General features: G+C 32.3%; 1 protein-coding gene across 5 annotated transcripts in view; it reads left to right on the top strand.

The window, feature by feature from the left end:
* qless (decaprenyl diphosphate synthase subunit 1 qless) overlaps nt 1-27,971 on the top strand; it is a 101,023-nt gene that overhangs the window by 5,304 nt on the left and 67,748 nt on the right. For 4 of the 5 annotated variants that reach the window (XM_076403652.1, XM_076403655.1, XM_076403656.1 and 1 more), the window contains one exon: nt 9,793-10,322. In XM_076403652.1, the coding sequence (XP_076259767.1) occupies nt 10,164-10,322 (159 nt within the window). In that variant the 5' untranslated portion in view covers nt 9,793-10,163. Of the gene's footprint in view, nt 1-204; nt 268-9,792; nt 10,323-27,971 lie in introns of all 5 variants that reach the window. The other variant, XM_076403654.1, reaches the window with a different exon arrangement.

The raw sequence follows: 27,971 nt of genomic DNA, 5'->3' as shown, positions 1-27,971 counted from the left end.
TTCTGAAGAATTTTTTCTTGAAATCTCAATAAAGTGGACTCGGTAAAATACAATAAAAAAATTGATGCTTAATGTACATGTCCTCAGGTATACAACAGTTTTTTTAAATATAGCAACATGTATTTTTTCTACAGTTGATTCCATTGTTTAACTGCCCCTCCAAACACATACTTTCCTGTTCATTCTCTTTTATAACTCTTCCAGAGCGTTTTGCGGTTGTACGATGCTGAGCGGTTCTGCAACTCAACATTTATCAGCTCCCATGGTGTAAGTGTTAGTCAATCTTAAGTTGAAATGTGCTCATGACAGCTACCAATATTCATATTTCATACGGCGCTATTGCTCACACTGACCTATAATATCATTTAAATATGTATTTTTATTTATTAATGTTGAATAATTTAACTTCTGGTCCATAGCATATTCAGTGAGCAGGATTCGAGGAAATGACAATCTTTTCGTAGGAAGCACAAAGTAAACAAAATCCGTAGAAAATAGTTTTTATAAATTTAACACGTTTAATATAAATCTGAACAATTTTATTTACATTACATATTGTATAAAAATGACCGCTTATCTTTGAATTTAACATCACCAATCGATTTTCAATTGTATTAATAATTGGATAAAAAAATAAATGTTTTATTTTAATTGATTCATACATTACATGTTAAAGTATTCTTCAAGATCATTTGGTATCTCATCCACTGTTTCATACTCATTTTTTTTAATGTTTTTTTTTTGTTGCATGTTATATTAGATATGTTTACTACTGTTCTGTGGTACTCGCATTAATAGACAAGCAAGGCGAGTACGAGATTAATACATCAGTGTTATTTCCCAAATTAAAATAAAACTAAACTACTTAAGCTAAAGTTAAGAGTAACACTTGTACACTATACAAGTTCACGTGGTTTGTTCGCGTCAATCTTCTGATTTCTTGAATCTTGTCTAGTAGCTGCACTGCTTCCACGTTGCTGTGATTGAGTAACGAGGTTATCGTGCAACTCTTCGTTAGTTACGTAGCAAAAAGCATTGGTAATTAATCGAAAAACTTTGTTTTGACATCGTTGGATTACTAGTTGGTTTGATGTTTTTAGTGCAACCCCATAGGTCCTAATTGGCTTTATGGTTGACTGATAAACCATTCTCTTAGAATTTAGGTCAAGTTGAGAGTATCTTCCGGCTAACTAGTACAATAGCTTGATTTTGATTATGATCGACTCTTTTTGTCTAGGATGATGTTCGTACTCAAATAGTGATATTTCATTGTCTGTTATTAGACCAGGCCAATGTCTTGGAAGAACTGCCCATCCCATGATCTAGAGAATATTCTCACTTAGACGACAAATGTAGAGTTGAGCATTATCATTCAGTAGTATCACTTGACTGATACCTAAATCCTATCCAGGAGAGAGACAAAATAATATGAAGACCATGTAATATAGAATATCTTGTTGCATGTTGGCAACGTTACTTCCCTGTAAATAATGGGACGCGTATTTATTGCTCAGTTTACATGCCAAGTCTTATTATTTATAAAGAAATGTTGCAACGGTCATAAAACCACACTTGATGACCAGAGGAATGTGTATATTGTTTCCTACATATGGGTGGATCTGGATTGGATGAATGGATTTATGTATGGAAATCCCCAAAAGAAGCCTATGGATCCGGACCGCCCGCTTTCTACATGCATAGGATAAGTTTCAAGATAATAATGCGTCAATATATACAGCCAAAAAGGTTCAATCTTGAGCTCTGCATGAATAACAGTTCATTTATGAAGATTTTTAGGGGAATTTTAGAAAATTGAAGATTTTTAGAAAGTGAGAGGTAACATCAGTGAAGCAATTGACAGATATTTTGGTACAAAAATAGCACAACACTCCGTTGGAAACTATTCAGTCAATCTACAAATCTATGCCACGAAGGATTGTAGTGTATTGTGTATATGCCAGTTATTCAAATTATTTTATTCATCCTCTGTATATTCGAGGGTAAAGAGAAAGCTTCTTGGTCTAACAATTAAATACCGATTTTCAGTTATGATCTTATTTTTCTACAATTTCTTTACTGGATGCGAAACAGAAACAAATTGCCCCAAGTTTGGGAACAGATGGAAGCATGAGCATCAGGAGAATAGCCACTCTGTTATGGCCGCGTAAATCATACTTCAAATCCTGCAGTTTTCCCATCACCAACGCAACCTTGTGTACAGATGCGTAGCCCTAGCGAAAGACAGACTTTTCCCGAATTTTTGGAATCTAGTTCATGTGTCAGCCATAGTGACAAATCGCCACACAAAGTCAATTGCATTCTTATTGAATCATTCTCTTTTAAATTAAATTGCCAATTTATTTAACTGTGAATAGAAGGAAGACATGGAAAGAGTCAACTTCGAATGTATTTATGAATACATATCCTTCATTAAAACAAGTTGAAATTTTTTATACAAGCTAAAGACACGTGCACTCAGACAGGGAACAAATATTCTTAAAGAGAACTTTCCACCTTACCTTCGAAGTGCAAAGTAACTTTCAACGTACGATTGATTGGTCAGCCTCAACGGTGAGCATTAAAACTTGGTGCAACATCCAGAAAATTTAGTTCCACGTAAACAAATGAGATAAAAGATTTATGTATATGTTGGCAACTCTAAGTAGAATTCTCAAAATCTTGTTTGATTGATTATTAAATGCTGCCAGAAGAAAGTTAATTATAAACATAAATAATAAACGTAGTAAGAGTTACTAGTGTTAAGTTACTAGTATACAATTTATGAAGTTAATCGTGTTTCTGTCATAATATACTGAAGAGAATAAAATAATATGTTATTGCTACTAAAACTTGTTTTGAGAATATTTTCAATATAAGATTTAGATAGAGTTAGTTAGATATCTGTATGTGATATTTTTATTACACATTATTACTGTCACAAATGTCTTTATTTTAAAATACATGCAAGCTATCTCAAGAACTAACACTTATTAGCCTTTTTAAATGGCATTTAATTAATTTTAACTTCTATTAAGTTTTAATAATCAACAAAGCATTAATAAATATTAATGATGATTGCTAAACATTATAACAAAAGTATCATGCGTCAAATTATTTTCAGAGCTGTAACAACTTCAGAGCATCAAACATAAGTATATTTGATTTTTATTTACTTTTATGTTTATTATAAATATGGAATATTAGATGAAGTAATACATAGTATATTTATTAAAACAATAAGGAACACAGTTGCTGATCCCGAGATATTTTATTATATTGTAATCTAAGTTGTTTTCGTTTAGCATATATATGCTTCTTCCAGGACAAACGTCGGTCTAGATGCATACCAATATAGTTAGCATTTTCAGCTTGGGGAAGTTGACAACTATTGGTATTCCCTCATATGTGTCAATGTTACATGGGTAGATTTTGCTTTAATACGCCATGTCTTCAGCTACAGTTGTATTTTATTAAGGTATGTTTGGAGGTTTGTTTTTGGATCTGCGCGAGATATTAAGAAAATTTTAAGAAAATGTTAAAAGCAACTTGGCCGGTAGGAGATCTAAATCTTCCGGTTTTTTTCCTGGTTTGAAAATCATTGTTATTTTTACTACTTTTCAAATGCTAGGAAAATAATTCGTAGTACTGCAATAAATATAAATATTTTTATAATATTAATTTTATACTCTTCTCTGATAGTTGTTTGTGTAATTTTTCCTAATTAATTACTTATCTGATTGCATTTTTTTCATGTGGCAAGTCTATTTAAAATGGCGAATTTAGGAATCTAATCATTTTATTTTCCTCATCTTTAGATAGCTCAGTCGGGAAAGGCTTAAATACATTTTTCAAATAATTTGATGTATTTGCAGCCTTCTCTTTATTGCGTTTAGCTCATTATTGACAAATTTTTAATAGGTTGGTTATGGTGCTGGAGCGTTTTAAACTTTCTTGGTGCTTTCCAAAACGAATATATTTTTTTTTGTTCTGGCCTAAAACCAGGCGGTGGACTGCATGAAGCGTACCTGGTCGCGGAGACTTGCCTTGGAGTGACAAGTTGGACCGGGTTATGTGGGACTGCCTTTGAGCTTACCATTACACTAATCTGAAACCTCACAGTTGACCTCTGTCGATCGCTACTTCTACTGCATTAATTTTGGGGAAATGGCACCCGCCGATCGGGCAGCCGTTATTGGGCACGAACACCCGGCGATTTTATTGATTCGCGAACTTGAGTTAACACACGACTGGATACTGTCGTATGGTGCCAAAAGTTATGACTGCAGCGACTGATGAGGTCGTTTCAGCCTGGAAAAGGGGGGAGGTTAGCGGTGACGCGGTGCTAAGCTCCCAGCATGTTGACCAGCTTGCGACCAAGCGCGTTTTCAGAAGAACTTGAGCTGAGTTGTTGTTTGTGGAATGATTGGGATATGAAGTGCTTGATTTATGGAGTGTCAGAAGTCTGCTAGAAGGGCAGATCAGAGAAGAGAGCAGGTTTGCTATCCCTGAACCTTTCTGGGTTGCTTTCTGGATTTGGGAATTCCAATCGAACCGTCGGTCGAAGTAGAGACCTAGGTACGTGACGTTATCCAGCCATCAAATTATTGCGGTGTCGATCTTAAGTTGTGAGACGCGCAGTGCGTAACGCTTCTTATGGAAAATGATGGTCTGGGTTTTCAGGGGTTGATTTGCAACCTCCAGAATTTGAACCACTTGACCGCATGATCGAGCTGCTTCTGTAATCGTTCATGAATCGTAAAACGCGACGTCAATGTGCTTTTTTCTCGGCAGATCTGAAATAAAGAGGTTAAATAAGGCTGGGGCCAGCGGGGAACCTTGAGGTTCGCCAGCATCGATTTGTTTTCGACTGGAAAATGTTTTCCTGATCTTGACCTGAAAAAATATGTCCGATAGGTAGGACTTGATGAGAGCGGTTAGATCTTCTGGTAGGCCTAACCGCACGTATTTTGCGATCAAACCGTCGTGCCAGACCTTATCGAAGGCTTTGGTTAGGTCCAGAAGGACTTCTCCAAGCTTTTTACGTTGGTCAAGAGCGTGATGGATGTGTGCGGCCAGACGGGTAGCCTGATGGACGGATGAGTGGTGAGCGCGAAGACCGAATTGGCAGCGAATTTCATATGAGCCTCGTAGGTCCTTGCGACGAGCTCGACTTTTTCTTGGAATTTCACGTTTAAGAGAAGCGGGAAGGTTGTTTCTCCACACCAATGCGAGTTGGAATGCTCGAAAAGCTGGCAGTTGAATCACTGCACTGGCTGGCCGTTTCCCCTCTGGACGCCGAGTTTGGTCACTTAAATTATCTGTCGCTCTTCGCGAGGAACAACTACCTGAACAATTGGTAGTTCTATCCCGAATTTTAATTTCCATCTTTGCACGAATTTGGGATAGAAGCCTTGATCGAAGAGAAGATCACGTACCTCGTCAATGGAGAGTGATTCTGGTATGTTTGTTATGATTACGCGGAATGCTCTCTCCTCCGGATGACTGAAGGAATGGTAAGGATAATTCCTTTCCTCGAGCAGGGTAGTGAGGTTTAGGTAATCGCAATAAATTGAAAGGCTTATTGATAACTCATCAAAAGGAGGGTAAATGGCTATTAAACGAATTAATTTTTGAACCCTCTCAAAATATTTAATTGCTGGTCGGGCAAAAAAAGTTTTCTGTAACATGTTGTTACTATCGATAAAAAGTAGATATGCTACGACAATCTATGTTTCAGATTTCAGAAACTTATAGGTTAATTCAACACAGCCATCTACATTCATACCCAGGAGGAATTTCTGAAAGCATCTTCGTTCATGGCCATAAAGTGTTTCTGTTGTTATAATGAGCTTAGCTAAACTGAATGAAATTGTTACTGCAAATGTAAGTTAAACAAACTGAATGACGTATTGTTGAAAAAAAAAATCAAGAATAGCGAAAAACTGGCGCAAGGTCATCCTCTTGCATAACAACGCTCGGCAATACGTTGCGAAGGATACAGTTCTGCCGCCCCGGCGTACTGCCACTTGTTTAGATCGATGTACCATTGCTTGGCCCGTTTCGAAATTCTAAAAAATTGCTTTTGGATTGCTGCCAAACCCACATCGTTCTTTTGATGTGGTATGATAAGCTTGCCAGAAAAATGGAAAGTAGTAGAATATTATGAAAGATATTTTGATTAATATATGGACTTATATTAGAATTTTAACATAATTATATATTATACATTTTTGTTGAAACAACTCATTTGTGAATTGTTGTAATAAATGATAAAAACTGCAATGGAAGTGCGAGTCACGCAAGTAACATGGACCAGTGGAATAACCTTTCGTCTGTAGGCTACCGACTCACGCTATCGCTATTATTTATCTGGCTCACACAATCGTACCCTGCGAGCTCCTTCAAACACCAGCGCGACACTCTGCTACACCCGCGTCCGTCCAAGCGTTCTAAAACAAGGCTAATATTTAAGTTGAGATTTCAGCGCCATATGACCCGTATGTTAGATATCACATAACCGCACGAATTTTACGCCACTTTCAGTCAATTAATAATAACAATATTAATAACTGTGACTTTGGAAATGGTCTTTAATTTAATAAATGTGAAGACATTTTTGAAATATTCTTACGAAAATAGGTTGGAATATAAAGGAAAAGGTAGAGCATTACCAGATATTATTACTGAGAAATATGGTGCAAGTAGAGGGAAAAAGTACACCCATAAATTTAATAGAGATATTTATTTAAAAATTGAATTTATTTGTGGATGTAACAGAAAAAATGCGATATACTGTTTTCCGTGCTTGGTTTTTGGTGGCGATAAAGCTTGGATGGAGGTAGCGGTCACCGATCTAGAGTACTTAAGTTTGAAAATAAATAGACATTGAAAACTCCAAAATCCATGTTCATAATTGTATGGAATTTGCACTACTAAGGTAAACTAATATTATGGCTTAGTTAGATACTCCGTATTGGATAAATATACGGAGACATAATGTGTCAAAGAATAGGCATATTTTTGAGCACTTGAATTGGCTCTTCGGGAACATGATGAGAGAAGAATATTCCAGAATCCGGGAATATTTTGTTTGAGCACCTAAAGAATTCTTCAGTATTTGAAGACGCTTCCAAACTGAACGATCTGTTATATGCTTATATCTTATATCTGGTATATGCTTGAAATTTGTCATGATATTTGTTCCTTTCCTTTTTCTTACGTATTTCTTATGTACGTATTTATTGAAGGCAAATTTTTATGCCTTGGTACCTTAATCTTTCCACTACACCTTTTTTACTAGAAGGTTCTTCACACATAATTTTTTTCTAGCTGCCATATTCTCTAAAAGATTATATATGCTATACTATATTTTAATTAATTATTTGAAATAAGTTAAAAGAGTAAAAATGTATATTGATTAAATTAGTCAACGACTGCTCACGTGTTACTCATAAAAATACTTTCGTCTAACGTTTTTATATATCCTCTGGACATAAAGTAGATCCATTGTCATCTTACGAGATACTGTTTAGCTAAAAAGCAGAAACAATCATAACAATATTTAAATAGTAAATATATGAATAAAATAAATTCGTTAGATGAATAATCATAAAATAAAACTTACCAGTGGAGAGATCACATTACGTTACTAAAATGACTGTCAAAAGGCTATGCGGCCAGATGACCAAGCGCTTGCTGCTAACTTAACACCAAATAATTTTGTTCAAAGTCATGACTTATTGCAAACAGCTTTACAAACATTTTTAAATAAACAAATTACATTCAACAAATTAAATAAACGCCGGCTTGGTTAGCACAGTGGTAGAAGAAACAGGACAGTCTTCCTACTGTTGTGATAGTCGCGGATTCGAATTCTGCTGTGGCATGATCGTGAATTTATGTTTGTGATTGTTTAATATTTGTGATTATCTTAATTAAGAGTGCAAAATCCGACAAGGAAAATGATCCCAGTCACGCCAGTAGCCAGGCTGGGTAAGACCGGATGTCTTCTGGGATGACTTCTAAGTTGGTCACTATCCAGTCGATGGGCTTAATGCAGAGGACCGTGGTTCGGAGACTACGTTAAATTGTAGGTCCAGTCGAGATAAACCCTCGTTGGTAAAAAGAAAACTTTAAAATATATTTACAAAAATTAAATTAACGTTGCTATTAAAGGGATACAAAAATCCAGTGGACGAGACGTAAAATATGAGGGACAAACATGGATGTAAATATTTTTTATGAAAACAAAATATTGTATCATTTTATTTGTTAGATTACAATGAGTTCCCATTACAATGAGTTGATAGTTATCCTAGTTTTTTAAAATAAATGATTTTGATAGTTTAATATATTTCTATGTATTGAAAATTACTAATACACAAACAGACTCTATTAGGGGAAACACCAGCGGAGATACATTTTTCATGATTAAGGTCTTATTGTGACTAAATTAAGCACATTTAAGCAATGCATTGCAGTGTTTCAGTAGCTATTTTCGGATCGGCTGATTTGACTACCTATACTATCGACTGTTTCTGTCGTGTGCTGTCAGTTGCTATTTTCGGACCTAATTTTAAATCATTTTACAGATTTTTAACGTTCTGGCAATGTCGTACTAACAGCGACCTTGAAACTAATGTGCCGAATTTATGGTTACATAGATTTATATATAACATATATAATTTTATGTTTTGTTTGTAATATAATTGTAAATAACAATATATTGTACATTAATATAGCAGCATTTTGGAACTCTTTATTGATACATTTATACATTAGAACATTTTTATTGATAAATAAAAAATAATGATAAGTAAAAAATAAACTGCATTAATATTATCTTGGCAACTATTGGGTCTTTTTTGATTAATTTTTTCGATTTTCTAAGTCCCTCGGTGTTTGTTTAAGCCTTTTAAATATTAACAAATCCTTTCATTCAATTTTCAAGGAATAATAACATACTTAATAATAATTTTATTTTCCAAAGAAAAGAAATATGTACATCTCCATCTTACTTATGGCACGGTTGAAAGAAAATTATCCACTTTTCCAATTTAAAATTATTTGAAATTAACTGATCGGTATAAAACAAAGAATCAAACAATTATCTCCGTAAACGTCTCTGTTTGTGGCAGTGGTTAAAGCAACACAACAGTTCTATTGTTGCGATAGTCGCGGGTTCGAATCTTTTTGGGACATGGATGTACTTTATGTTTGTGATTGTAACTGTAAATGTCTTCATAGGCAACAGTGGAATAGCCGACAAGGAATAATCGTCTCAGTCACGCCAGAAAACAGGCTGGGTAAGACCGAATGTATTCTGGGATGGTTTCTAAATTGGCCACTGGCCAGTCGGTAGGATTAAGCATTTAGTACATTTCCATCCGTTACCTCAAGTAGAAAAATAGTCAAAGTGTGTATTTAACTGAAATAGTAATTACTATTTTCAGTCCCTAATTTTTTACTATCGACTAGTTGGACTGTTTTGCGACTATCGACATTTTCTACTATTTTCAATCGATAGTTTGCAACACTAGTAATAACATTATTTTGAAAAATTGTGGCTTTTTTATAGTGGACTTTGAAAATACCTCTTAAGTTAGATTGTTAGTACCAATGTTCTCAATAAACGCCTTTTAAAGATAAAAACGATCAGAATAGCTGCAAGCACCTAATATATGCTGATATAAAAGAGACTGGGGACCTCTTTAATTATATAACGACATACTTATTTAAAATAATTAACATAATAACCAAATATAATTATAATCGACGTAACTTTTGTTTCAGATAGTCGGGCCAGGAACCAGTACCCCTCGAGTTATGTAAAGCCGTAACCGGGCGATCGAACCGCTGCCGAAAAAAGTACGATATTCAACACCGTCGTCGACCAAAGAGGTTATGTAGAACGTCGCCTTTCCTAACCGACCAAAGGAAAACCGAATAGTTCCTCGTAGACCATTGCCAACGATCAAAATTCGCTTTCTTGTCTGAGCCCATCGAGCTTCTACAGCTAGACCGAGCGGTACCATACACGACCCACCGAAATAAGAACGCGCTCGAAGTGTGAGAGAGAGAAGGGGGCTGGTCCGCCGTCGTCGTGGTCGTCTTGGTGCTTTCTAAAGAACTTGGGGCGTCCGGTACCTTCAGTCGGTGGCAACATGGCTTCGAGATCGATTTTGAACATACGGTTTCAGGAGAAACTTTGGTTTTTTTGTTCGCCCGGTATAGTACGTCGGAAGTCGGTACTGTGTGCTAACGGGGTGGTAAAGAACGTACCTGGTGTTCAACCTGGAACAGGAGACGCACTGCCCGACGGGGTAAGTTCCTTTTTTGATCTCAATTTTTAAATCACATCCCATCATTTTCTATGAAAAAGTGAAGCTGAGGTCTTAACATTAATTTAATCTCCATCATGTGCTGTATTTTTATAAATACATTTTTTAAATTTATAAAATTTTATTATGGTCTGGAATTGTAAATAAATTAAATAGAAAGATTCCTATATAAACATACTACTTTACTCATAGTGAGAATCCAGAAGTCTCCGATACTTACAGCTATATATATTTTTTTTGAGAAGTGAGAAGAGCTACAGATCCGAGGGGCTGGAGAATTGGATGGATGTTGAAACAATTCGTAGTATATTGATTTCCACAATGCTTTTCTATGCTATAAGAGAGGGAGGAGTCATTATATTAATGAATTTTTTTTTCCGTAAATCAGATATAATCTCAGGAATTTTTATATTCATAAAATTAAAATAATCTGCTTTTATCTTTTTAACCAATTTAACCAAATTATTCTTGCCCTTCAAAAAAACTATTGAACATCTTCTTTTCTGTTTTGATTCAGAATTATCATTATAGTGACGAAAGGAGGCATAAAATTCGCTACGAACCTAATACCGCCATATTTTACCGAACACAAAACCTACTGAACAACACATTATTGTTATTTAGTCTATTAATTTTAACTACTGACTAAATATCATGTTAAAATTCTCTTTATGTTCCTATTTCCTATTGTCAATACACAGTCCAGAGTTAAGTTCTTTCAAATTCTCTTAATTTTCTAGGAACTTCAATATTAATAAAAGTGATATTTAAATATTCCTTAGTATTTATTAACTATTTTCAATTCAAATAGTTTTTAAAAACTCTTTCAGTCAAATCTTCTTGTAGTAAGGAACTTAATTTAATATTTTTAGTGTATTTTTGGCATTGATATTTGAACTATTTGTTATTATCAAAATATTTAAAATGTTTTTCTTTTAATTTATAATATTTTATAACTTGTATTATATCACAATGTTTTTGGCCAATTTTAATACAATGTAATATAGTAAAATTATGAATAAATTAATATATTAAATTAGTGGTTATAACCGAGAGTTTACATAATTGTCAGTTCAACAACATGGCTCACTATTAACTGTCTGCATTAGGTGTGGTATTTAATTTTGGTGAAAATTAGCATTTGTAATAAGTGAAAAAATAAATCCCCTTAATTATTCTACTTTTTTAGAAAAGTATAATAATAAATATTAACAATAATATATTATCAAGGCTTTGAGGAATATTCCTTTTTTTTTAGAAAAATTATCAACATAACAATATTGTTTTTCATTTTTGATATTTGAATTCACATTATTCTTCATTCTGGCATTTTTCTTGCCATTAAATTTTTCCTCTCAGAGTTGGGGTGTTGGCCGCCAAGAAAAATATAACATAAGGAGAAAAAAAATCAATTTTTTTTGCAATAACTAGGAAAAATATCGATATATTTTAGAAAAAATAATAATATTCATATATCTGCCCAAAAACTATCTATATATATATCGATATTCTTTAAATATTGTCAAAAATTTTTTTTGTAACAAACCTTTAAAATTAAATTCCAAGAAGCACAACATATTTAAAATTAAGATCAATTTTAAAGATTTATTAAAACAATATTTTGTTGGTTTTTTGTAATGTTTAAGAAATATCGAAAAATATCGGCTGACAAAAATAACATTTTAAAATTAAGCACCAAGATGCACAAAATCTTTAAAATTAATACCAATTTTGAAGATTTATTAAAAAAATATTAAAAGGTTCGGTAAAATATCGGTAAAAAAGTATCGGCCAGAGATATCAATATTCTTTCGTCATCCCTATCTCAGAGTTTATTACTTTTCGGTTGATATTTAATGCTATTTAACTTATTCTCCTTGATGTTTTAATTGATTCTCTATTCAATAACTTTTCGTATCAATAGTAATAACACACTCTTGTTTTTACAGTGTTTATAAGAATTACACGAAATTTATTTAACGTAAATTTCAAACAAGTAAGTGATGACTATCAGCGGTGGTTTTTCTTTTATTCGTAGAACAAAGTAGGGGTAGTTAATGGGCACCATTATAATAGCTATTATTTTGTTAGAATGTAGAGTTAGCATAATGTACACTTTTTTAAATTCTACAAATGGTATAGACATAGACACTTTAAATTCATGTCGTCATATCGCCAGTATTTACCAAAATGTCGTTAAGTATTACGTCATCTATTGAAAATCCTTCGCGATTAAGTCCATCTGATTACTATACCGTCAATAATTACCACCCAAATGGTACTTATTAGTAATTCACATTCTGTACGATGCAAAAAATCATGTTAATTATAATGAAAACTAAGAATCCCTGAATGCAGTTGCCGAAATCATTTGTTTGTTTTTTCGAATGTTCCGTTGATTTTACTTGTTATCTAAGAAGGAATAAATTATGTTGTAAGGCCATAGTATGCGTATTATTAACATCTAAATGTGTGATCTCGTCTCTTATCGTAAAAAATTTCATAAGATTGTATGAAAAGCGTGTCTGATCGCACTTTTACTTTTTGGCGAGCCCGCTGGTCATATCGAAAGTTTTCTGTCGATTATATATTTTTGTGGGTTTTCAGTGAATGATAGATTGAACATGTAATTGAACATATTGGCATACAAATTAGTTTTAAAATTTTTAAAAATAGTTTATGCTTCATTGTGGAAAATCGGTAAAGTGTATTTTATTTAGAGGAATTGAAAAGTGAAGAGCTGATCAGACATATCTCGACTCATATGTTGGAACAAATAGTAATCAGAAAGAGCAGGTCTGGAGAATGCGGCGGCTGGGATAGTACTTCAGAATTTAATGTTTTCAAGTTTCTTTTCGCTGATTTTACATGTGGTCAAATCTTGTCATGCTCAAGAATAACATTATTGTGTCTTTGCCCGTATTCCGGCCGGTTTTCGCGCAGTGCTCGATTCAAACGCATCAATTCTAGTCGATAGCAATCCTCATTGATTATTTTATTGAGTATTGCATTTAAATCCTCGTGTTCAAATTGTTTTATGTATCTAGAACGCTCTCTGTCTCCGGTGTCAAAATCGCCATTTTAATACTTCGAAATCAGTATTCACATGTTAAATTCTTCAAATTGAAGTAAAAAGTAAATCTTACAAATGCGATTTACTCGGTAGAAATTCAAACATTTTCAAAGTACTAAAATTTGTTTTGTTTGTACTTCGACGAAATGAGACATATTGAAAAGTGAAGTCTATCAGAGAATCTTCAACATGAAGTTGGTTATAAATGTACTCGATGTGATGATACACAGTAACATTATCTTTTGTAAATTGTTTAAAATTATTTCATATACCTGCATGGGCATTTCAATCAAAAACGTTCTTTACCTAATTTTTGAATATTGGATTTGATTATATAAACAATATATCAAACCTTAACATACTTTCTACTGTTATGGTGTAATCTATGTGTTAGCACTTAGTATATTCGTTTTTGTTTCTTGTTATAAAACAGCACAATAAATAAACTTTTGTCGGTCATATGTTTAAAACTATTACATTTTCCTACACTATTAAACTTTCTTAACAACTAACCAATAACTGCCGCTGTAGAAATATAATCTATAATATATATAGAAATATAGAAATTAATATAGAATTAACCATATGTATTTTAAATCGATTTTATTATGTTATGTGTAGTATTTTTACGTATATCTACATTTTTTAACTAAAATCAAGTCCTTTCTTTTCAATCTATGGATTTATTAAGAACTAATGAAAAATATGTGACAGTTATAGTTGAATAATAAATAGTTAGTTCTCTTATATAGTATTCTCCTAATCTCCTGTAAAATATTAAAAACGACTGTAGGGCCATAAAATCGATTTAGCTTTAATACCCCCATCGATTTAAAAGTATCGCCTCGAAGTGGTTTTGTTAGTTCAAAATGATACGCAGGGTATGTTGTATTAAACTTTTTTTGAAACAGTTACGAAGAAACAATTATATGTGAGATAGTGTATTATATTGATGAAAAACTATGAACTATCAAATCAAATGGCTTATCACTAAGAATAAATCGATCGAGGGGATTAATGGTATAAATTATACTGTATTTCGTAGTAATTATATTGTATTTTCTGTATACTATTATATAGTTTTTCTCTCTTCTGAATCATATTTTTTATTTATTTTATTATTTTTTAAATTTATTATAAGTGTTTAAAATAAAAATAATTGCTCTCTCTCTTCTGCCATTTTCTTTATTATTTCTACTCGTTCTTTGATTTCTATGTTTAATTTACGCCCTACTGTTAAGCCACTAAACCGCTTAACGGCACCTTTATATTTTGACTTATGCAATGGGTTTTTTTCTACATTTATTTTTTCGCTGTGATTTATTATTATTAACAATGATTACTTATTTGTAATAGTTACTAGCTTATGAGCAAATGTTCTTTGAGTATCACAAAATACATATAGGTAAGTTAATATTTGCTGTTAATCGTTGCATTGCGTTTATTTTTCTGTATAATTTTTTATACCTTATGCATTTTAAATTGGCAGAGTTCTGGAGAATCTGGGTTCTAAAAAATCTCTCGTGATAAAACATTACAGTCTGAGTAAATAAATGTCTAATAAATAATATTGCTCAATCTCAAAAATCAAATTAAGACAAATAAAAAATACTAAAAATGTTTTCATTAAAATCTCTTATGTTTCCCATAACTGATTTACACTAATATTAACATGTATTCTAGCACTATACTGTGCATGATGACATGATGACGTATCTGTTCACACATTTTGGAAATTCTTTTAATGACTTGGTTGATGGTGTCCATTTTCGCATCTCTATGGAAATAATTATTGCTCAAATACAGCAGGGCTTTAACAGTACTCCTTAATACTTTGTTCTGAAATAACGCTTATGTTTAAATTTCTCTTCTTGGCATAACCCCATATTTGGAAGCCATATGTTTATCTGGGCTTAAGCATTCATTGGATAGGATGGATAGGATCGAGGAATAGTAGAATCTTCCAAATAGCCAATACATTTTTCATAATGTAATATCCAGTAGTTCTTTTTTCTTCTTCGTGTTAGCTTTTCAGCGTAGCTTCGACGCAATAAGTCCTTCCCATATATTTTACTGAATTGATGTGTGATTTTTATCTGTGAAATTGACATAGACAGATTTACATCCATTCATTTGATTCGTTATTGCTTGGTTAAACTGTATATACAACAACTGATATATAATAGATGATAGAACAATCCTTTGCATTCCATTTATCCTTGCCTTTTCAAGTGTATTATTCAACATACATACTGCTTTTATTTAAAACTCTTGTTATCAGTTCTTTCTTTCAATACATTCAATACGTTTTTCAATATATGAAGGAGCTTTTGTTCCTTCATGTATTGATTCAAATGTCTACTAAACTGCAGTTATAGTCTTGATAGCTGTTCTATATATTATTTAGTGCTTACGTTTTCATTTTATTATACAAGGGTGAAGACCGTCTACTGAGACTGTACTTAAGTACTGCTCTATATTTGGTGATTGCAAATAGTACACTGAGTTTCATAAGTCTAATTTTGTGACTGAATGAAACAAATTTTTTTTTTAAAGAAATAAATAACAGGAGAAACATCTAAAATATTTCTAACTTTAATATATTTTTTTGCGAAAAAGTAAAACTGATTAATCGTATTGTTGTTGTTTATTTATTTATTGGCAAAGTCGAGGCCGACCGTACCTGACGATAAACTGTCACTTTCTACAGACATCGTCCGCTTTCTTCTTCGTCCAATCGTATGCAGTATCCATCTTTGCCTTGCGACATACAGGGTGATGCCTTAATACTAAATAGATGATAATTTTGGCGCTGTTGCAATCAAAAATAAAATTTTTCACGCCAACTATGTAGTGGAGAGATGGCGCGTGATATTATTCGAAAGTTGCTGCTTTTCCGGATGGGTATCCTTCGCGTTCGATTTTCTTTCGAGCGCACAGGCACGTCTGCATCGGCTGAAATACTTTAGTGGCACTCGACGATATGCCTTTGTCATAATTAATTTACAGGCCGCCTTAATTGGAATTGGCGTATGATGGCTGACGAAATCGGCCGCTGACGACTTTCCATTTATAAAAAACTAGATGAAATTGTTTGATTACATTAAATGATGTCATTGCGGAGTTTTTGTTTCGTGTATCGACAAAGTATTCATTTTTATATACAATTTGTTCAAGTAAGTCAAATATAGCACATCTATAGTGATAATTTTTTCCTGTACGTTCCTATTATAGTCATTTTTTTCATATTACTACGAGTACATATTTGGCTACAGCAACAATATATTATAATTATATTTATAAGAAAATTAACGGTAATAAATCAAGAATGGAAAGTCAATGATCATGCCAACAATTTTGAAGGTTTCCCACTAATCACACGTGATGGTCATACATTAGCAAACAAATCACCAACAAAAATCAAGCTAGTGGATAGAAAAATACTATATTTCAATGATGGTAACCTTCATAGCAGAATTTTATAATATTACGATCATTGAACATTAAATTACAGTTGGTTTAGAGGATCTACTTTAGGTGTTTAGAAATATAAACAGAAATTTTGCGGGTTGCCGAAACATCGTTTTGTTAGGAAAACATCTTAAAGCAATGACTTAAAGGTTTAACGCATTGTTGATCAGTATAATTATTAAAATACCTCAATTAACAAGACAAAATATTTATTTCACAAACGGTGTCCCAAAGAAAAGAAAATTGATGAAATAATGGAATAACAGTAAAAATAACCGCATATATTGAAAATGTATAAAAATAATGTAAAGACGTTAAATTTATTTTATATATCATTCTTGGCTATATTAAAAAAAAACAATAAACTATTTTAAATTGAAATTTAAGCGTAACTATTATTTATTGCAGAATTCATCATAACTGAATTGAGTGATGAACTGAAAATAGTAGCCAGCACTTTTATATCGATTATTTATTTTTGTCTATAGATATTTTGCTAGACGCAATATGCTATCTTCACCGATTCGAAGCTATATTTGAAACGACTTTCGATTTCTCTGATGATATCACTTTTCATTGATATTCATTGATCTAGTGTATATAATGGACTAATTTGTCTATTTCTCATTCTTCTTGAATACTATTTAATTTGATTTTCAAGCTGTATCTTGTCTGTACATCATACGAATCGTGTAGTGAAGAAGAAATGTTGCGAAAGTTGACAATATTCTCCTCTAATTGTGTTCGGTTTTTTAATCAGCCGATGGTTAACTGTATCCTTTTGGTAACGAGATGAACATTATTTCAACTCATGATTGCTTTAAGCCTTTGGCTTATACGCAATATGTTCTTGACATTTTCACCCAAATGCCTCAATATCTTGAAATGTTTTACTTGGCATGAATGTACGTCTTTGTCTTTTACAAAAGCCTGCTAATTAAGCCTTGCTACAACCTTGATCTTTCGAAGTTTCAGCAATAAAAATCTGCTAGGAAGTATAGTTGATGGCCACCTCTTCTGCAACATAATGATTTTTCCGAATATATCGTGAAGTAGTGATTAGCAAAATATTTTCGGTTTTTTTCCATTACGCTATTATGAGTATCGGCATTGAATATTTTATTTATATGAGTAATTTTTATAGAAATTGATTTATTATGCAAATTGCTTCCTGTGTTTCTATGCAATTACCATTAGGTGTTGCTAAATTTATGTAAATTATTGCAAGAAGTGGATCTCAAAATCCAAAGATTGTTCCGGAACAATGAAGTCTTGAAATTGAAATTTGAAAAAATTAGTTAATATTAGTCATAATTCTGTAACTATAAATTGATATGACAAATTTGATTTTTGTAGAAACCTAAAGAAATATGTTATATTTTTCCTTTTGAGAAAATTGATCAGAGTTTTCTCGTACTCTGCCAATATATTTATACTTTGTATAAGGCACTCATATATCAATCTGAACCTTAAACAAGTTAAACTCTAAAGAGTTAGAGTTAATCAAAAGAAACTTGCTGCTTTATAGTAACTTGCTTCTATGAACGACATTCAATTATGTACAAAAATTTCGATTGTCTAACAGCGTAAATACGTCGGTTCGGATATCACTCTTCTTGTTCTTTTCTAATTTTCAAAAAGTTAAAAAGCATATTATTATGCTGTTATACTGCAGAATTGAATGTTGAGCTATTGTTTTGGCTTATAGCCCCCTTTATATACATTTTCGCACTAGTGTTAACCGCTAATAGTCACAAATGGTTTATTTTATTTAATATTCTAAAATTCGGCTTACATTAATTACATTATTATTACTTATATTAATACATTTAAAATTTACATAGTATGTACAGTTATTATCGCCAGTTACAACAAACAATTCGTTATTCAATAATTCATCATCATTAGCCATAATCCATAGCAATAGCCAGCGCTGGTGGGAGTGTGTGTTAAAACTTCGAACATTCTTCACTAAATTCCTCCACAGTTGGCGACCGCCACAGCTCCACAGCTCCCAGACACTTTCAGTCTCCTATTTTTGAGATTGTTTTCGATGATGTTGACCTTTCATTTGTTGTGTTTCCAATCTAAAAGGTCGAATTGGCCACAGAAGTCTATCAGGAATAAGTCCACCTTTCATTCGACAAGGTGCAAACCATTGCAATCTGCGTTTCTCAATATGTTCCTCAACTGTGCTCTGGTTATGGCATATTAAACGAATGATTTTGTTTCTAATATGATCTTGAAAAGAAACATGTAGAATTTGCTTTAAGCATCGCATTTGAAGGATACCAAGCTCAGAAGAATTGTCAAGATAAGCGTTATCATAGAGAACATAAGATCGGTCAAGGATTTTGGAACATTACAGTGAACATCATGTCTTTTTTAAAAACTTTTGCATAATTGCATCCACTACTATAGTTTAATCATCGTAGGAGCTTTTAGGGCAACATGTTCAGGTTCCATAGCTGCCCAAATTAAAGACCAATATACTCGAATAAAATCGAAAATAGAGAGAAAATCTTTAAAAATGACAAACGGACGTTTTCCACATCTAATATTGCTTCATCTGGCATAGTAACAAAAGTATTATCTACGCAACCGCGACTTATACTTCGATAATTCGAAAGTTATTTCTTTCCTAGTTTTGAGTAGTTCCTGTACTTCATAATTTTCTTAAAATATTATGAAATACGCTGTAGCGAACAGAGCGCCGGAATGAGAGAACTTATAATATGAGAACAGCTAGGGCTCCAGAGCCAAAGCAGTTATTTTATTCACCTGGCTGAAAAGATAATATTAGTATTCTAACCTTATTAACAATACCACCATCCAAAAAACTACTATCTTTCGGTTTTAATTGACTTAATTGTTAAAAAACGATCAAAGTCAGACCCGATGCGTAACGCGTAACCTATATTCATATTGTACGTGGAGTTTTTTAAACCCCGAAAGTCCAACGAAAATTCTGCTCATACTAGATCAGACTACTAAATAGCTTTCGGTTAATCGATTAATTAACAATGTGATTAAATATGAATATATAAAAATATATCCATACACAAACTGTCATTCAAGAAATCAGGAACTGGTAAAACGATTGAAGCGCTTGGAATCAACACGAAGACGAGGCATGGCCTTTCGAGAGAGTGGCCTTGGAAGCATGTAGGTCATATGTTTTGCTTTCTTCGGCTACTGACCGCGAAATTATTCGCGCACACAAGCTATTTTCGAATACGTTTCGTGCACTGTCGTCTTTAAACAAGGGAAACAAATATGGTTCTAATTCACTCTTTATGTTTCTCGTACAATCTATCGCTTCTTCTTGCTAGATCGATTCGTCACAACAATTTAATTACAGTTTAATTACTCGGTTTGAAAATAATTTTAAAAAAATTGAAATAAAAAGTAAGTATAACTCTTTAAGTATAACTTCCATTGAATATAAATACTATTAAATACTATACGCTTTATAATTATCAACGAAATATATTAAATTAATTTTTAAATGGAATGGCACAATATGGCAAAACGTGAACATAATATTAATATAGAATCAGTTGAAAGAAACTTAAGAGGTATTATGAATGTTTTTAATTTGCCAGGCTTTTAGGGTTGTGTCAATCTTTCATTATTGATATAATTTATAATGTCGGCCATATGTTCGATTGCTTTTCGGCTTTAGACTGACCTTCGCAACCAACGCTTGCCTTTCCCAATGCCATGAAAACCCTCAGGTATTTCAAGCACAATACTCTGCCACCATTCAGCGATCCTCGGAGCCGTTAGCGAGGTGGAGCACCTTGGTACAGTTCGTGCTCGCCTTTAGCTTACCTTTCCCCTTAGCCCTTTACCACAATCACATCACCTAGATCAGCTAGATCCTGTCATCGCATTGATCCCTTATTTACATCATTTACATACACCTTATTATTTGCATCTACCAGATGTTCGCCAAGCGTTTGTTCCCTCATGGAAAATTTGAAGTATTGCCACCCCAAATCTTCCGTTTCACTCGTGCGCTGCCCTATTCGAGATTCAATCTCAATAGTCGCCTCTCCTCTTACTCAAAAGAAGAACATCCCTAATGGGAGAGCCATTTAGTATTAAACCACCTTTACAGTCCAGAAGATATTACCATATCATATGCTACTTGCTGTGATTGCCACTCGGTTTATTTCAGGAAATACGTGGAAATACATGTTGTAAATCCTGAGGTTGATTATTTGCCCGACTTGATATTTGCTTCCTCGCGTACGATCGCATGTAGCAGATGTTCCACAATCCACCCCCACCCCCCGACTTCTTCAGACTATTATTTTCACTGATACTTCCACCAATTATATTAATACTGATTTAATTTACTCCCCTCTTGCCCACTATTTGATTCAAAATGACTGTTCCCTTTAATTTGAACTGTCGGGCTTTTTGTTTAATCCCACTGACATATGACCGTCCCTGGCCTGCAGTACCCGTTCTGACGGATTATTCCGCCCTTAGTCGGTCGCCAGAGCCTCGTTGAGAGAGTTTGACTCTCCCTTTGCAGGAATAGCCTTTGCACCCTTCATTATTGATAAGCATAATTATGAAAAACCACCTCAGTTGACAATATAAAACACTTTGTTCATAACAACAACTCATCCTGGTGCAATTGAAGTATTAATTATAAAATATTATTATAAAATCTATTGAAAGAAAAAAGTATGTAAAATTATAAGTATATATGGCGAAGATATTGTATATAATGTTAAATTTTGATTCAGTGGATTTAGAATTAAGTGAAATTTCGAGCAAGAAGATCAACATATCCCCTGATATACTGTGGTGCATTTACGTCGAACCCTAACAATCTATTAAATGCAACTATTTTTTTATCGCATTCGCAATATGATCTCGACATTTTTTTATATGATTGTGTTTAATTTAAGAAGTTGAAGTATTTTTCTGTGATTATATATTTTTAGCATCATAGCTTTCAGGACGTTGGCAACATTTTCTTAATTTAGTACTTTGTTAATTACGGATGTTTTAATTTTTGGAATAGAAAAAGCAATTTGGCTGCGAATTTATAGAAAAGATTATTTTCTTTAATTTATTTCATTTTGCATTTTGAGCTGTTAAATTTTTCTAAAAGATTATTTTATTTTATATAACTCCTATTGTTAATATTACTGGATCTTGAGTCAGTCTTTTTTAACATATCAGGGTGGCATCTAATCCTTGAGCTAGTTTCTCAATAACAAACATTTATTTTGCTGGCTTGGTTGGTGCTGTGGTATAGGACGGTCCTCCTACTCTTGCGATTGTCGCGGGTTTAAATCTTGCTGGAACATGATGGTAAAATTATGTTAGTGATTTATGTTTATAATTGTGATTATCCAAAAGGCAGCAGTGCAAATTCCTACAAGAAAATGTCATCCCAGTCATGGCAGTAACCAGGTTAACCAAGAATTTGAATATATGTCACTCTGTTAATGAACCTGTGTATGATAGGGCAAGGGTAATACAAGTTCAGGTGCATGGAAAGTTAATATGATATTTAATAATATAATGTACAAAATATAAAAAACAATATTGACTATACACAATACTGGCTTTGTGAAAGGTCAAGAACAGTTTTTTCTAGGTTTCAGAATCTTAGTGAAGTGTCTATAGAACAATAAACAATATATTTAGTATATTTTACACAAGGTTTTCTCTTTTGTTTCGAATAATATTATGATATTTCGATGACTAATATGGAAATGCCGATCATCTCCTGGCAATTATCATTTTCGATAATCGTCGACAGCGACACATTTGGAAATAAATACGGGCCGCGCAATTTCACAAGATGGTTAGCGTTGGGCAACGAACTGGCCGCGCTAGAATGTAACCGATCTTTTCGGTCTGTGTACTAATTTTTTCTTCTTCGCTTTCATTTCGTACGGTTTGGTTAATATCTTTCGTTCATGATAATTCATCTTCTGATGAACTTACTTCACCTTGCGCAGCATACATTTTCCCAGATACTTTTCAAAGTGAATCTAGAGAATACGATGCGGGAGGAAGCAATTTGTTAAATTTTATATTCATTGATTTTGTTGACGAACCAATCATTTCTTTGCCGCCATCTGCCTTCGCTGCCTTTTTTCTTTATCTCATTGCTGAAATGCTTTGATAGGTTTTTGAATATAATTATTTCACGCATATTCCAAAACAAAATTGATGCAGCAACCTTATCGGCAGATGGAAGATATCAGCTTTTTTCTTATAATTCAATAATTTGTTTGCTGTTTCTACTCGCCAGATGTAAACTGGTGGACACATCTTTCACTTATAGTCATCGATGCAATTAAAGAACTTTATATGTTTATGATATTTTATGCTCCTTTGTGAGAAAATGCTAAATCTATATTAAGCACAACTTTCTTATGTCGTAATTTTCAGTCAATCTATGTTCTTCACTTTCTAGCGTATTTTATAAACCACTTTGATATTCACCTCAACTTTATTTTACCGCATTTATTTTTTGAAAAAAAATTAGTAAACCTCCTCAAAATAGAGTTGAATTGAACTTATACTGGTTGATTCATATTTCTGTATCGTATAAGACTGATTTATTTTCTACTATTTATTACTGCTACCTATTTATGACTGATACATTTCAAATTGTTACATTCTTTATTTGTAATACAAATTTGAAGAAATAAATACAATCATAGAGGTAGGAATAGCCACAGTGTATTGTTTTTTATCCAAATTGAGACCAATTATATCTGGTACTGATTACAGATATTCTAGCCCTGCAATACATATATTTAATTTTGTGATTTTACGATGGAATCTCTTGCAAGTTCACAGAAAACTGTACTCAGGCAACTGCTGCGAGACAGCCGGCTTTTGTTCTCTCTTGAAGTTCATTTGTACCATTTAATCTGCAGCTATGGTGTGATTCGTACAAAATACACTCCAGAGAAAAAATTTATGTTTACCAGAAATGTGCTGTTACACGTTCTATTTGTTCTATAATTATATCTAATTCTCAATCAACCGCAATTCAACAAGTGATCTAAACTTTTTTTAAAATAGTGCCTGTTATAGTGATGCCTGATAGGAAGTGAACAAGATATGGTGTATGATTGGTTCATTATGCGCATGCTCTATTTGATATTTACTAATTCTAGGGTTATGTTCCTACTTAATTGTTACTTTCCTATATATGATTGTGAAAATTTTATGACATTCAGAAAAGAACACAAAAAGACGACAAATAAAACAACCAATGCACGTCATGGATGATGTCGGATATACCGCCAAATGCAGTTTGTACAAAATAAATGTAATAAATGTAAAATTCGTTTTAATCTCGGAACAGGATTTTCCTTCTCATTTTACCCTTGTTAAAAAGAAACAGAATGCTATCTGATGCGTCAGAACATGTAACCGAATCAGTCTGTAAATTTCGATTTGCGTTGGAACTGGTCGACATCGTTGTCAAATGTCTATAAAATTCTTCAAAATATTAGTGATAATAATTAGAGTTTACAAACCGACAAACCAACATTCTAAGTTAATGCGGCAATATTGCGACGTGCTGAAGTCATAAATTTTGATGGCGTGCATTAGCTGCTTATTGAATAGATTTTAATTATGTAAGATTCTTTGGTAGGATATATTAAATTTGTATATATCAATATTAGTGCCATTGTGTCTAGAGCTTATTAAAAATGTGAAGTTTAAACATGTAAATTTAATAAGAATATATAAGGAATGTTTGTTTGTTGGGAGTATGCAATGTGCTACCGACATGTTTGGAGGATGCTACCAAATAAAAAAATAAAGTTAGAGGAGAAGAATCCAGACATACAAGGTACATTTAAAGCGTATTGGTGATGAGATAAAATCAAATGCAAAGGAAGTACATCAATGCTAGAAGCAACTAGAACTTTGCTTCTTGCGTTATCATTAATATTTTTAATACCTCAGTTAAAAGCCTTTATTTATATTATTTTAAGCTATTTAGTGAAGAAGAAAGATTTATCACTAAATATGAACATAATAAGTATGTATTAATATAAGGTTGATTTTATTTTGAATAAATTAAGTTTAAACAACATCGTTAGATAATATACTTCTCAACGAAACGTGAGCCTGCAAACAATAGAAAGGCCATACATAACCAAACTAAAGTGAAATATTAGTTATGTTATTTAAGTGCGCACGCTCAACGAGCCATTCATATAGTACATCCTGTTCACTTCCTTGTAGTTTCATCAATTAGAGGTCACTTATGTAGGTTTCTGGAGTAACCGGATCACAACCAATATAAATACGATACCAATTTAAATTTATATATTTATATCATTAGAGAGTGTCGAAGGAAGTGATATCATATTTAGAGTAGAATTTGTAAAATACGATCGAATTAGTGTCAGGAGAATCAAAATAAATAAAAGATATCATGTGCGTTACCAAATAGGCTTGAACGTTAGAGTAGAAAAATGATCCTAGTCGGGATATACATAATGCAGCGAAGAGAATTAGTAGAGTATTTAATTTGGTAAAATCGGCCAATAGTCCCTAATTGAGTGTAATTTGTTGCAGCAGATATAAACAAAGTAATATACGTAAAAAGAAAAAAAGAAGTATACGAAAAAACAAGTTTTTTCACGAAATTTAGTATTCATTTGGCCCGAAATATTACAATAATAATTTGAGCTTTTTGTTTATCCATTTTGTTGGTGATACAAGATTATTGATAAAACAAGCTACAAAACACCTTTAATATTTTTCAAAGTTGTTCTACTGCAAACGCAACACTTATTGAGCACACAGCTGGCTCTCTTTACAATTTCCAAATGAAATGTTATTTAATGATGAAATTTTATGATTGCTCTCATAATATCTTTCAGTAAATATAACGCAGACTAATAACAGTAAATACACAGATGGTGCTCCAACAACTTAATCAGTAAACTAGCATCAATGAGATGTAATTTCGCCAATCATGTCTGTTCTAGCGGCAATACTTTTTTATTAACATACTATATAATTATTTTACACCCTGTATAATAAATTAATTTCCAAAACGATTGGTACTGGGAATTGCGTTTTCTTATAACACAATCCGATGTATACTTTCTCCTATTTCATTATGCAAAAATTCAATCGCTCGCATGTACCAAACACGAATTTTAAATTACGAAAAAATTTTCGGTAACGTATCGGACGGGGCTTTGTGATTTTTCTCGAGCAAATATTTAACGATACGCAAGATGATATTGGGCAAGATGGGTTTTTGGAGCTGCTTTTTAAATGTTTGCCAATAATTCCTTGAAATATATTTGAAATCTTTAGCTGATCAGATAATGTCAAACTTTTACCGCTTTATCTTACATCTTTGTATTAGATTATTAGGTATATTTTAAATAAAAGCAATTATTAATATAGAGGTGCAATTTTGATCACAAAAATGCATTGGCGTCATCAAATTCATTGACGATATCAATAATTTACCTCTTTTCCACCCTTCTTGTTTATTTAGAACTACCAAATTAGATATTTTTATCGTTGATCACGCATGGAAAAAGAATGTTTTTTCAATGAATTCCTTCCTTCAATAGCAACCGTGAAAGAATATTTCAACAATCTACTGGATCCTTACTTCAGAGATCTTCAGAATCTTGGTATTAGATCAATTAAACAAGTGTATTAAAATATAAAACGATATCTAAAAACAAAATGTATTCGTAAGGTTTTTCAATATGCATCATATTTGTCGCCTTAATCACTTTACCATAGTAATAATAAATTAACTAAAGAATAGATTGAGAATGTAATTTAATCTGTCTAAATTTAATAAATAATGAAAAAGTTAGATTGTTTTCCAAAAATATTACTATGGATATAATATAATTTCGATTATTTTAAAAAATCATTGCTTTTATTGATTTTTACACCGACATAATTTTTAATATACAATAAAAAACTTATGATATAATTCCGGACATTTAAAAAGTAGTTTTTGTGCTTTTGTGCTTTCATTGATTATGTAACAATTATATTAAACATATTTTTTTACAAAATTATTTTGGTACTATAGAATAATTAATAGAATATAGCCTATTATTTTCGAAAAACTAATATGTTGAAATCAAGTAAAAATGTAATAATCAATGCAAATATTCGACGGCTTTTTGAATCATAACATCCTAATATCCCATTAGTGCATATATTAGCACATACTATTATTTATCTTAAGTAAACTCTCCTTGTGTCTAAATGACTATTGTAACTGTGACATTTCGATATTTTATGCAATAATTAACGTGCTGCAAGAAGCTTGACCTTCAGTAACACTGCGACGTAATTAATTAGTTAATAATTTCGAGAGAGCTATATTAACCATATGTAAAAAGTGACTTAATTATGGCTAATAACCAAAGCATCATGTAAATGGCTTTTGTAAATATATGATGTTTTGAAAATGTGTGTCAGCATTTGATGTCAACGCTAAGAGGATAATCGCAATCATGTTGGTTAATTCTTTCGGGCTTAAAAGTGATCTTAATTCTTTATGGTTGTTTATTTGGGAACATCTGCTCGACTTACATATGCAGTAAAACTATCCCGCTGAACAAAAATAATATTAATTGCTGTGTAAAATAATATTTTTGTCATCCAAACATGTTTTAATATATTTTGGATTTAATGTGTATTTTGTTACTTTGGGTCATGACTGATACAACTTTACGAACTCAATTTAATTGAATATTAATATTTAACAGTTTGTTATATAATTAATATTATCATTATTATTATTAGCGTATTTAATGAAATATTAAATCATAAATATAACATTCGAAACCTTTGTTATCAGAATTAATATTCTATAGAATTACATACCAGATGTATATACCGACGTGCAATAAAATAGTACATATATACATCTGAACATTTATTAAATTTGGTTTGATATAAATTTTCCGAATATGTCAAATTTTGTTTTTATTTTTATCAATTTGGAATTTTTAAGGCTTCATTGCCTGATAATTATTTTGAAATAAATCCTAATTTCCTGCATAGGGAAATTTGGTCATCATACG

Source organism: Rhynchophorus ferrugineus, unplaced genomic scaffold, assembly GCF_030347505.1.
Source record: "Rhynchophorus ferrugineus isolate W39M unplaced genomic scaffold, kcgeb_rfMv2 rfM4, whole genome shotgun sequence".
In the NCBI taxonomy this organism is placed as follows: domain Eukaryota; kingdom Metazoa; phylum Arthropoda; class Insecta; order Coleoptera; family Curculionidae; genus Rhynchophorus; species Rhynchophorus ferrugineus.
Note: the sequence above shows the minus strand (reverse complement) of the source record. Positions and strands in the feature narration are given on the sequence as shown.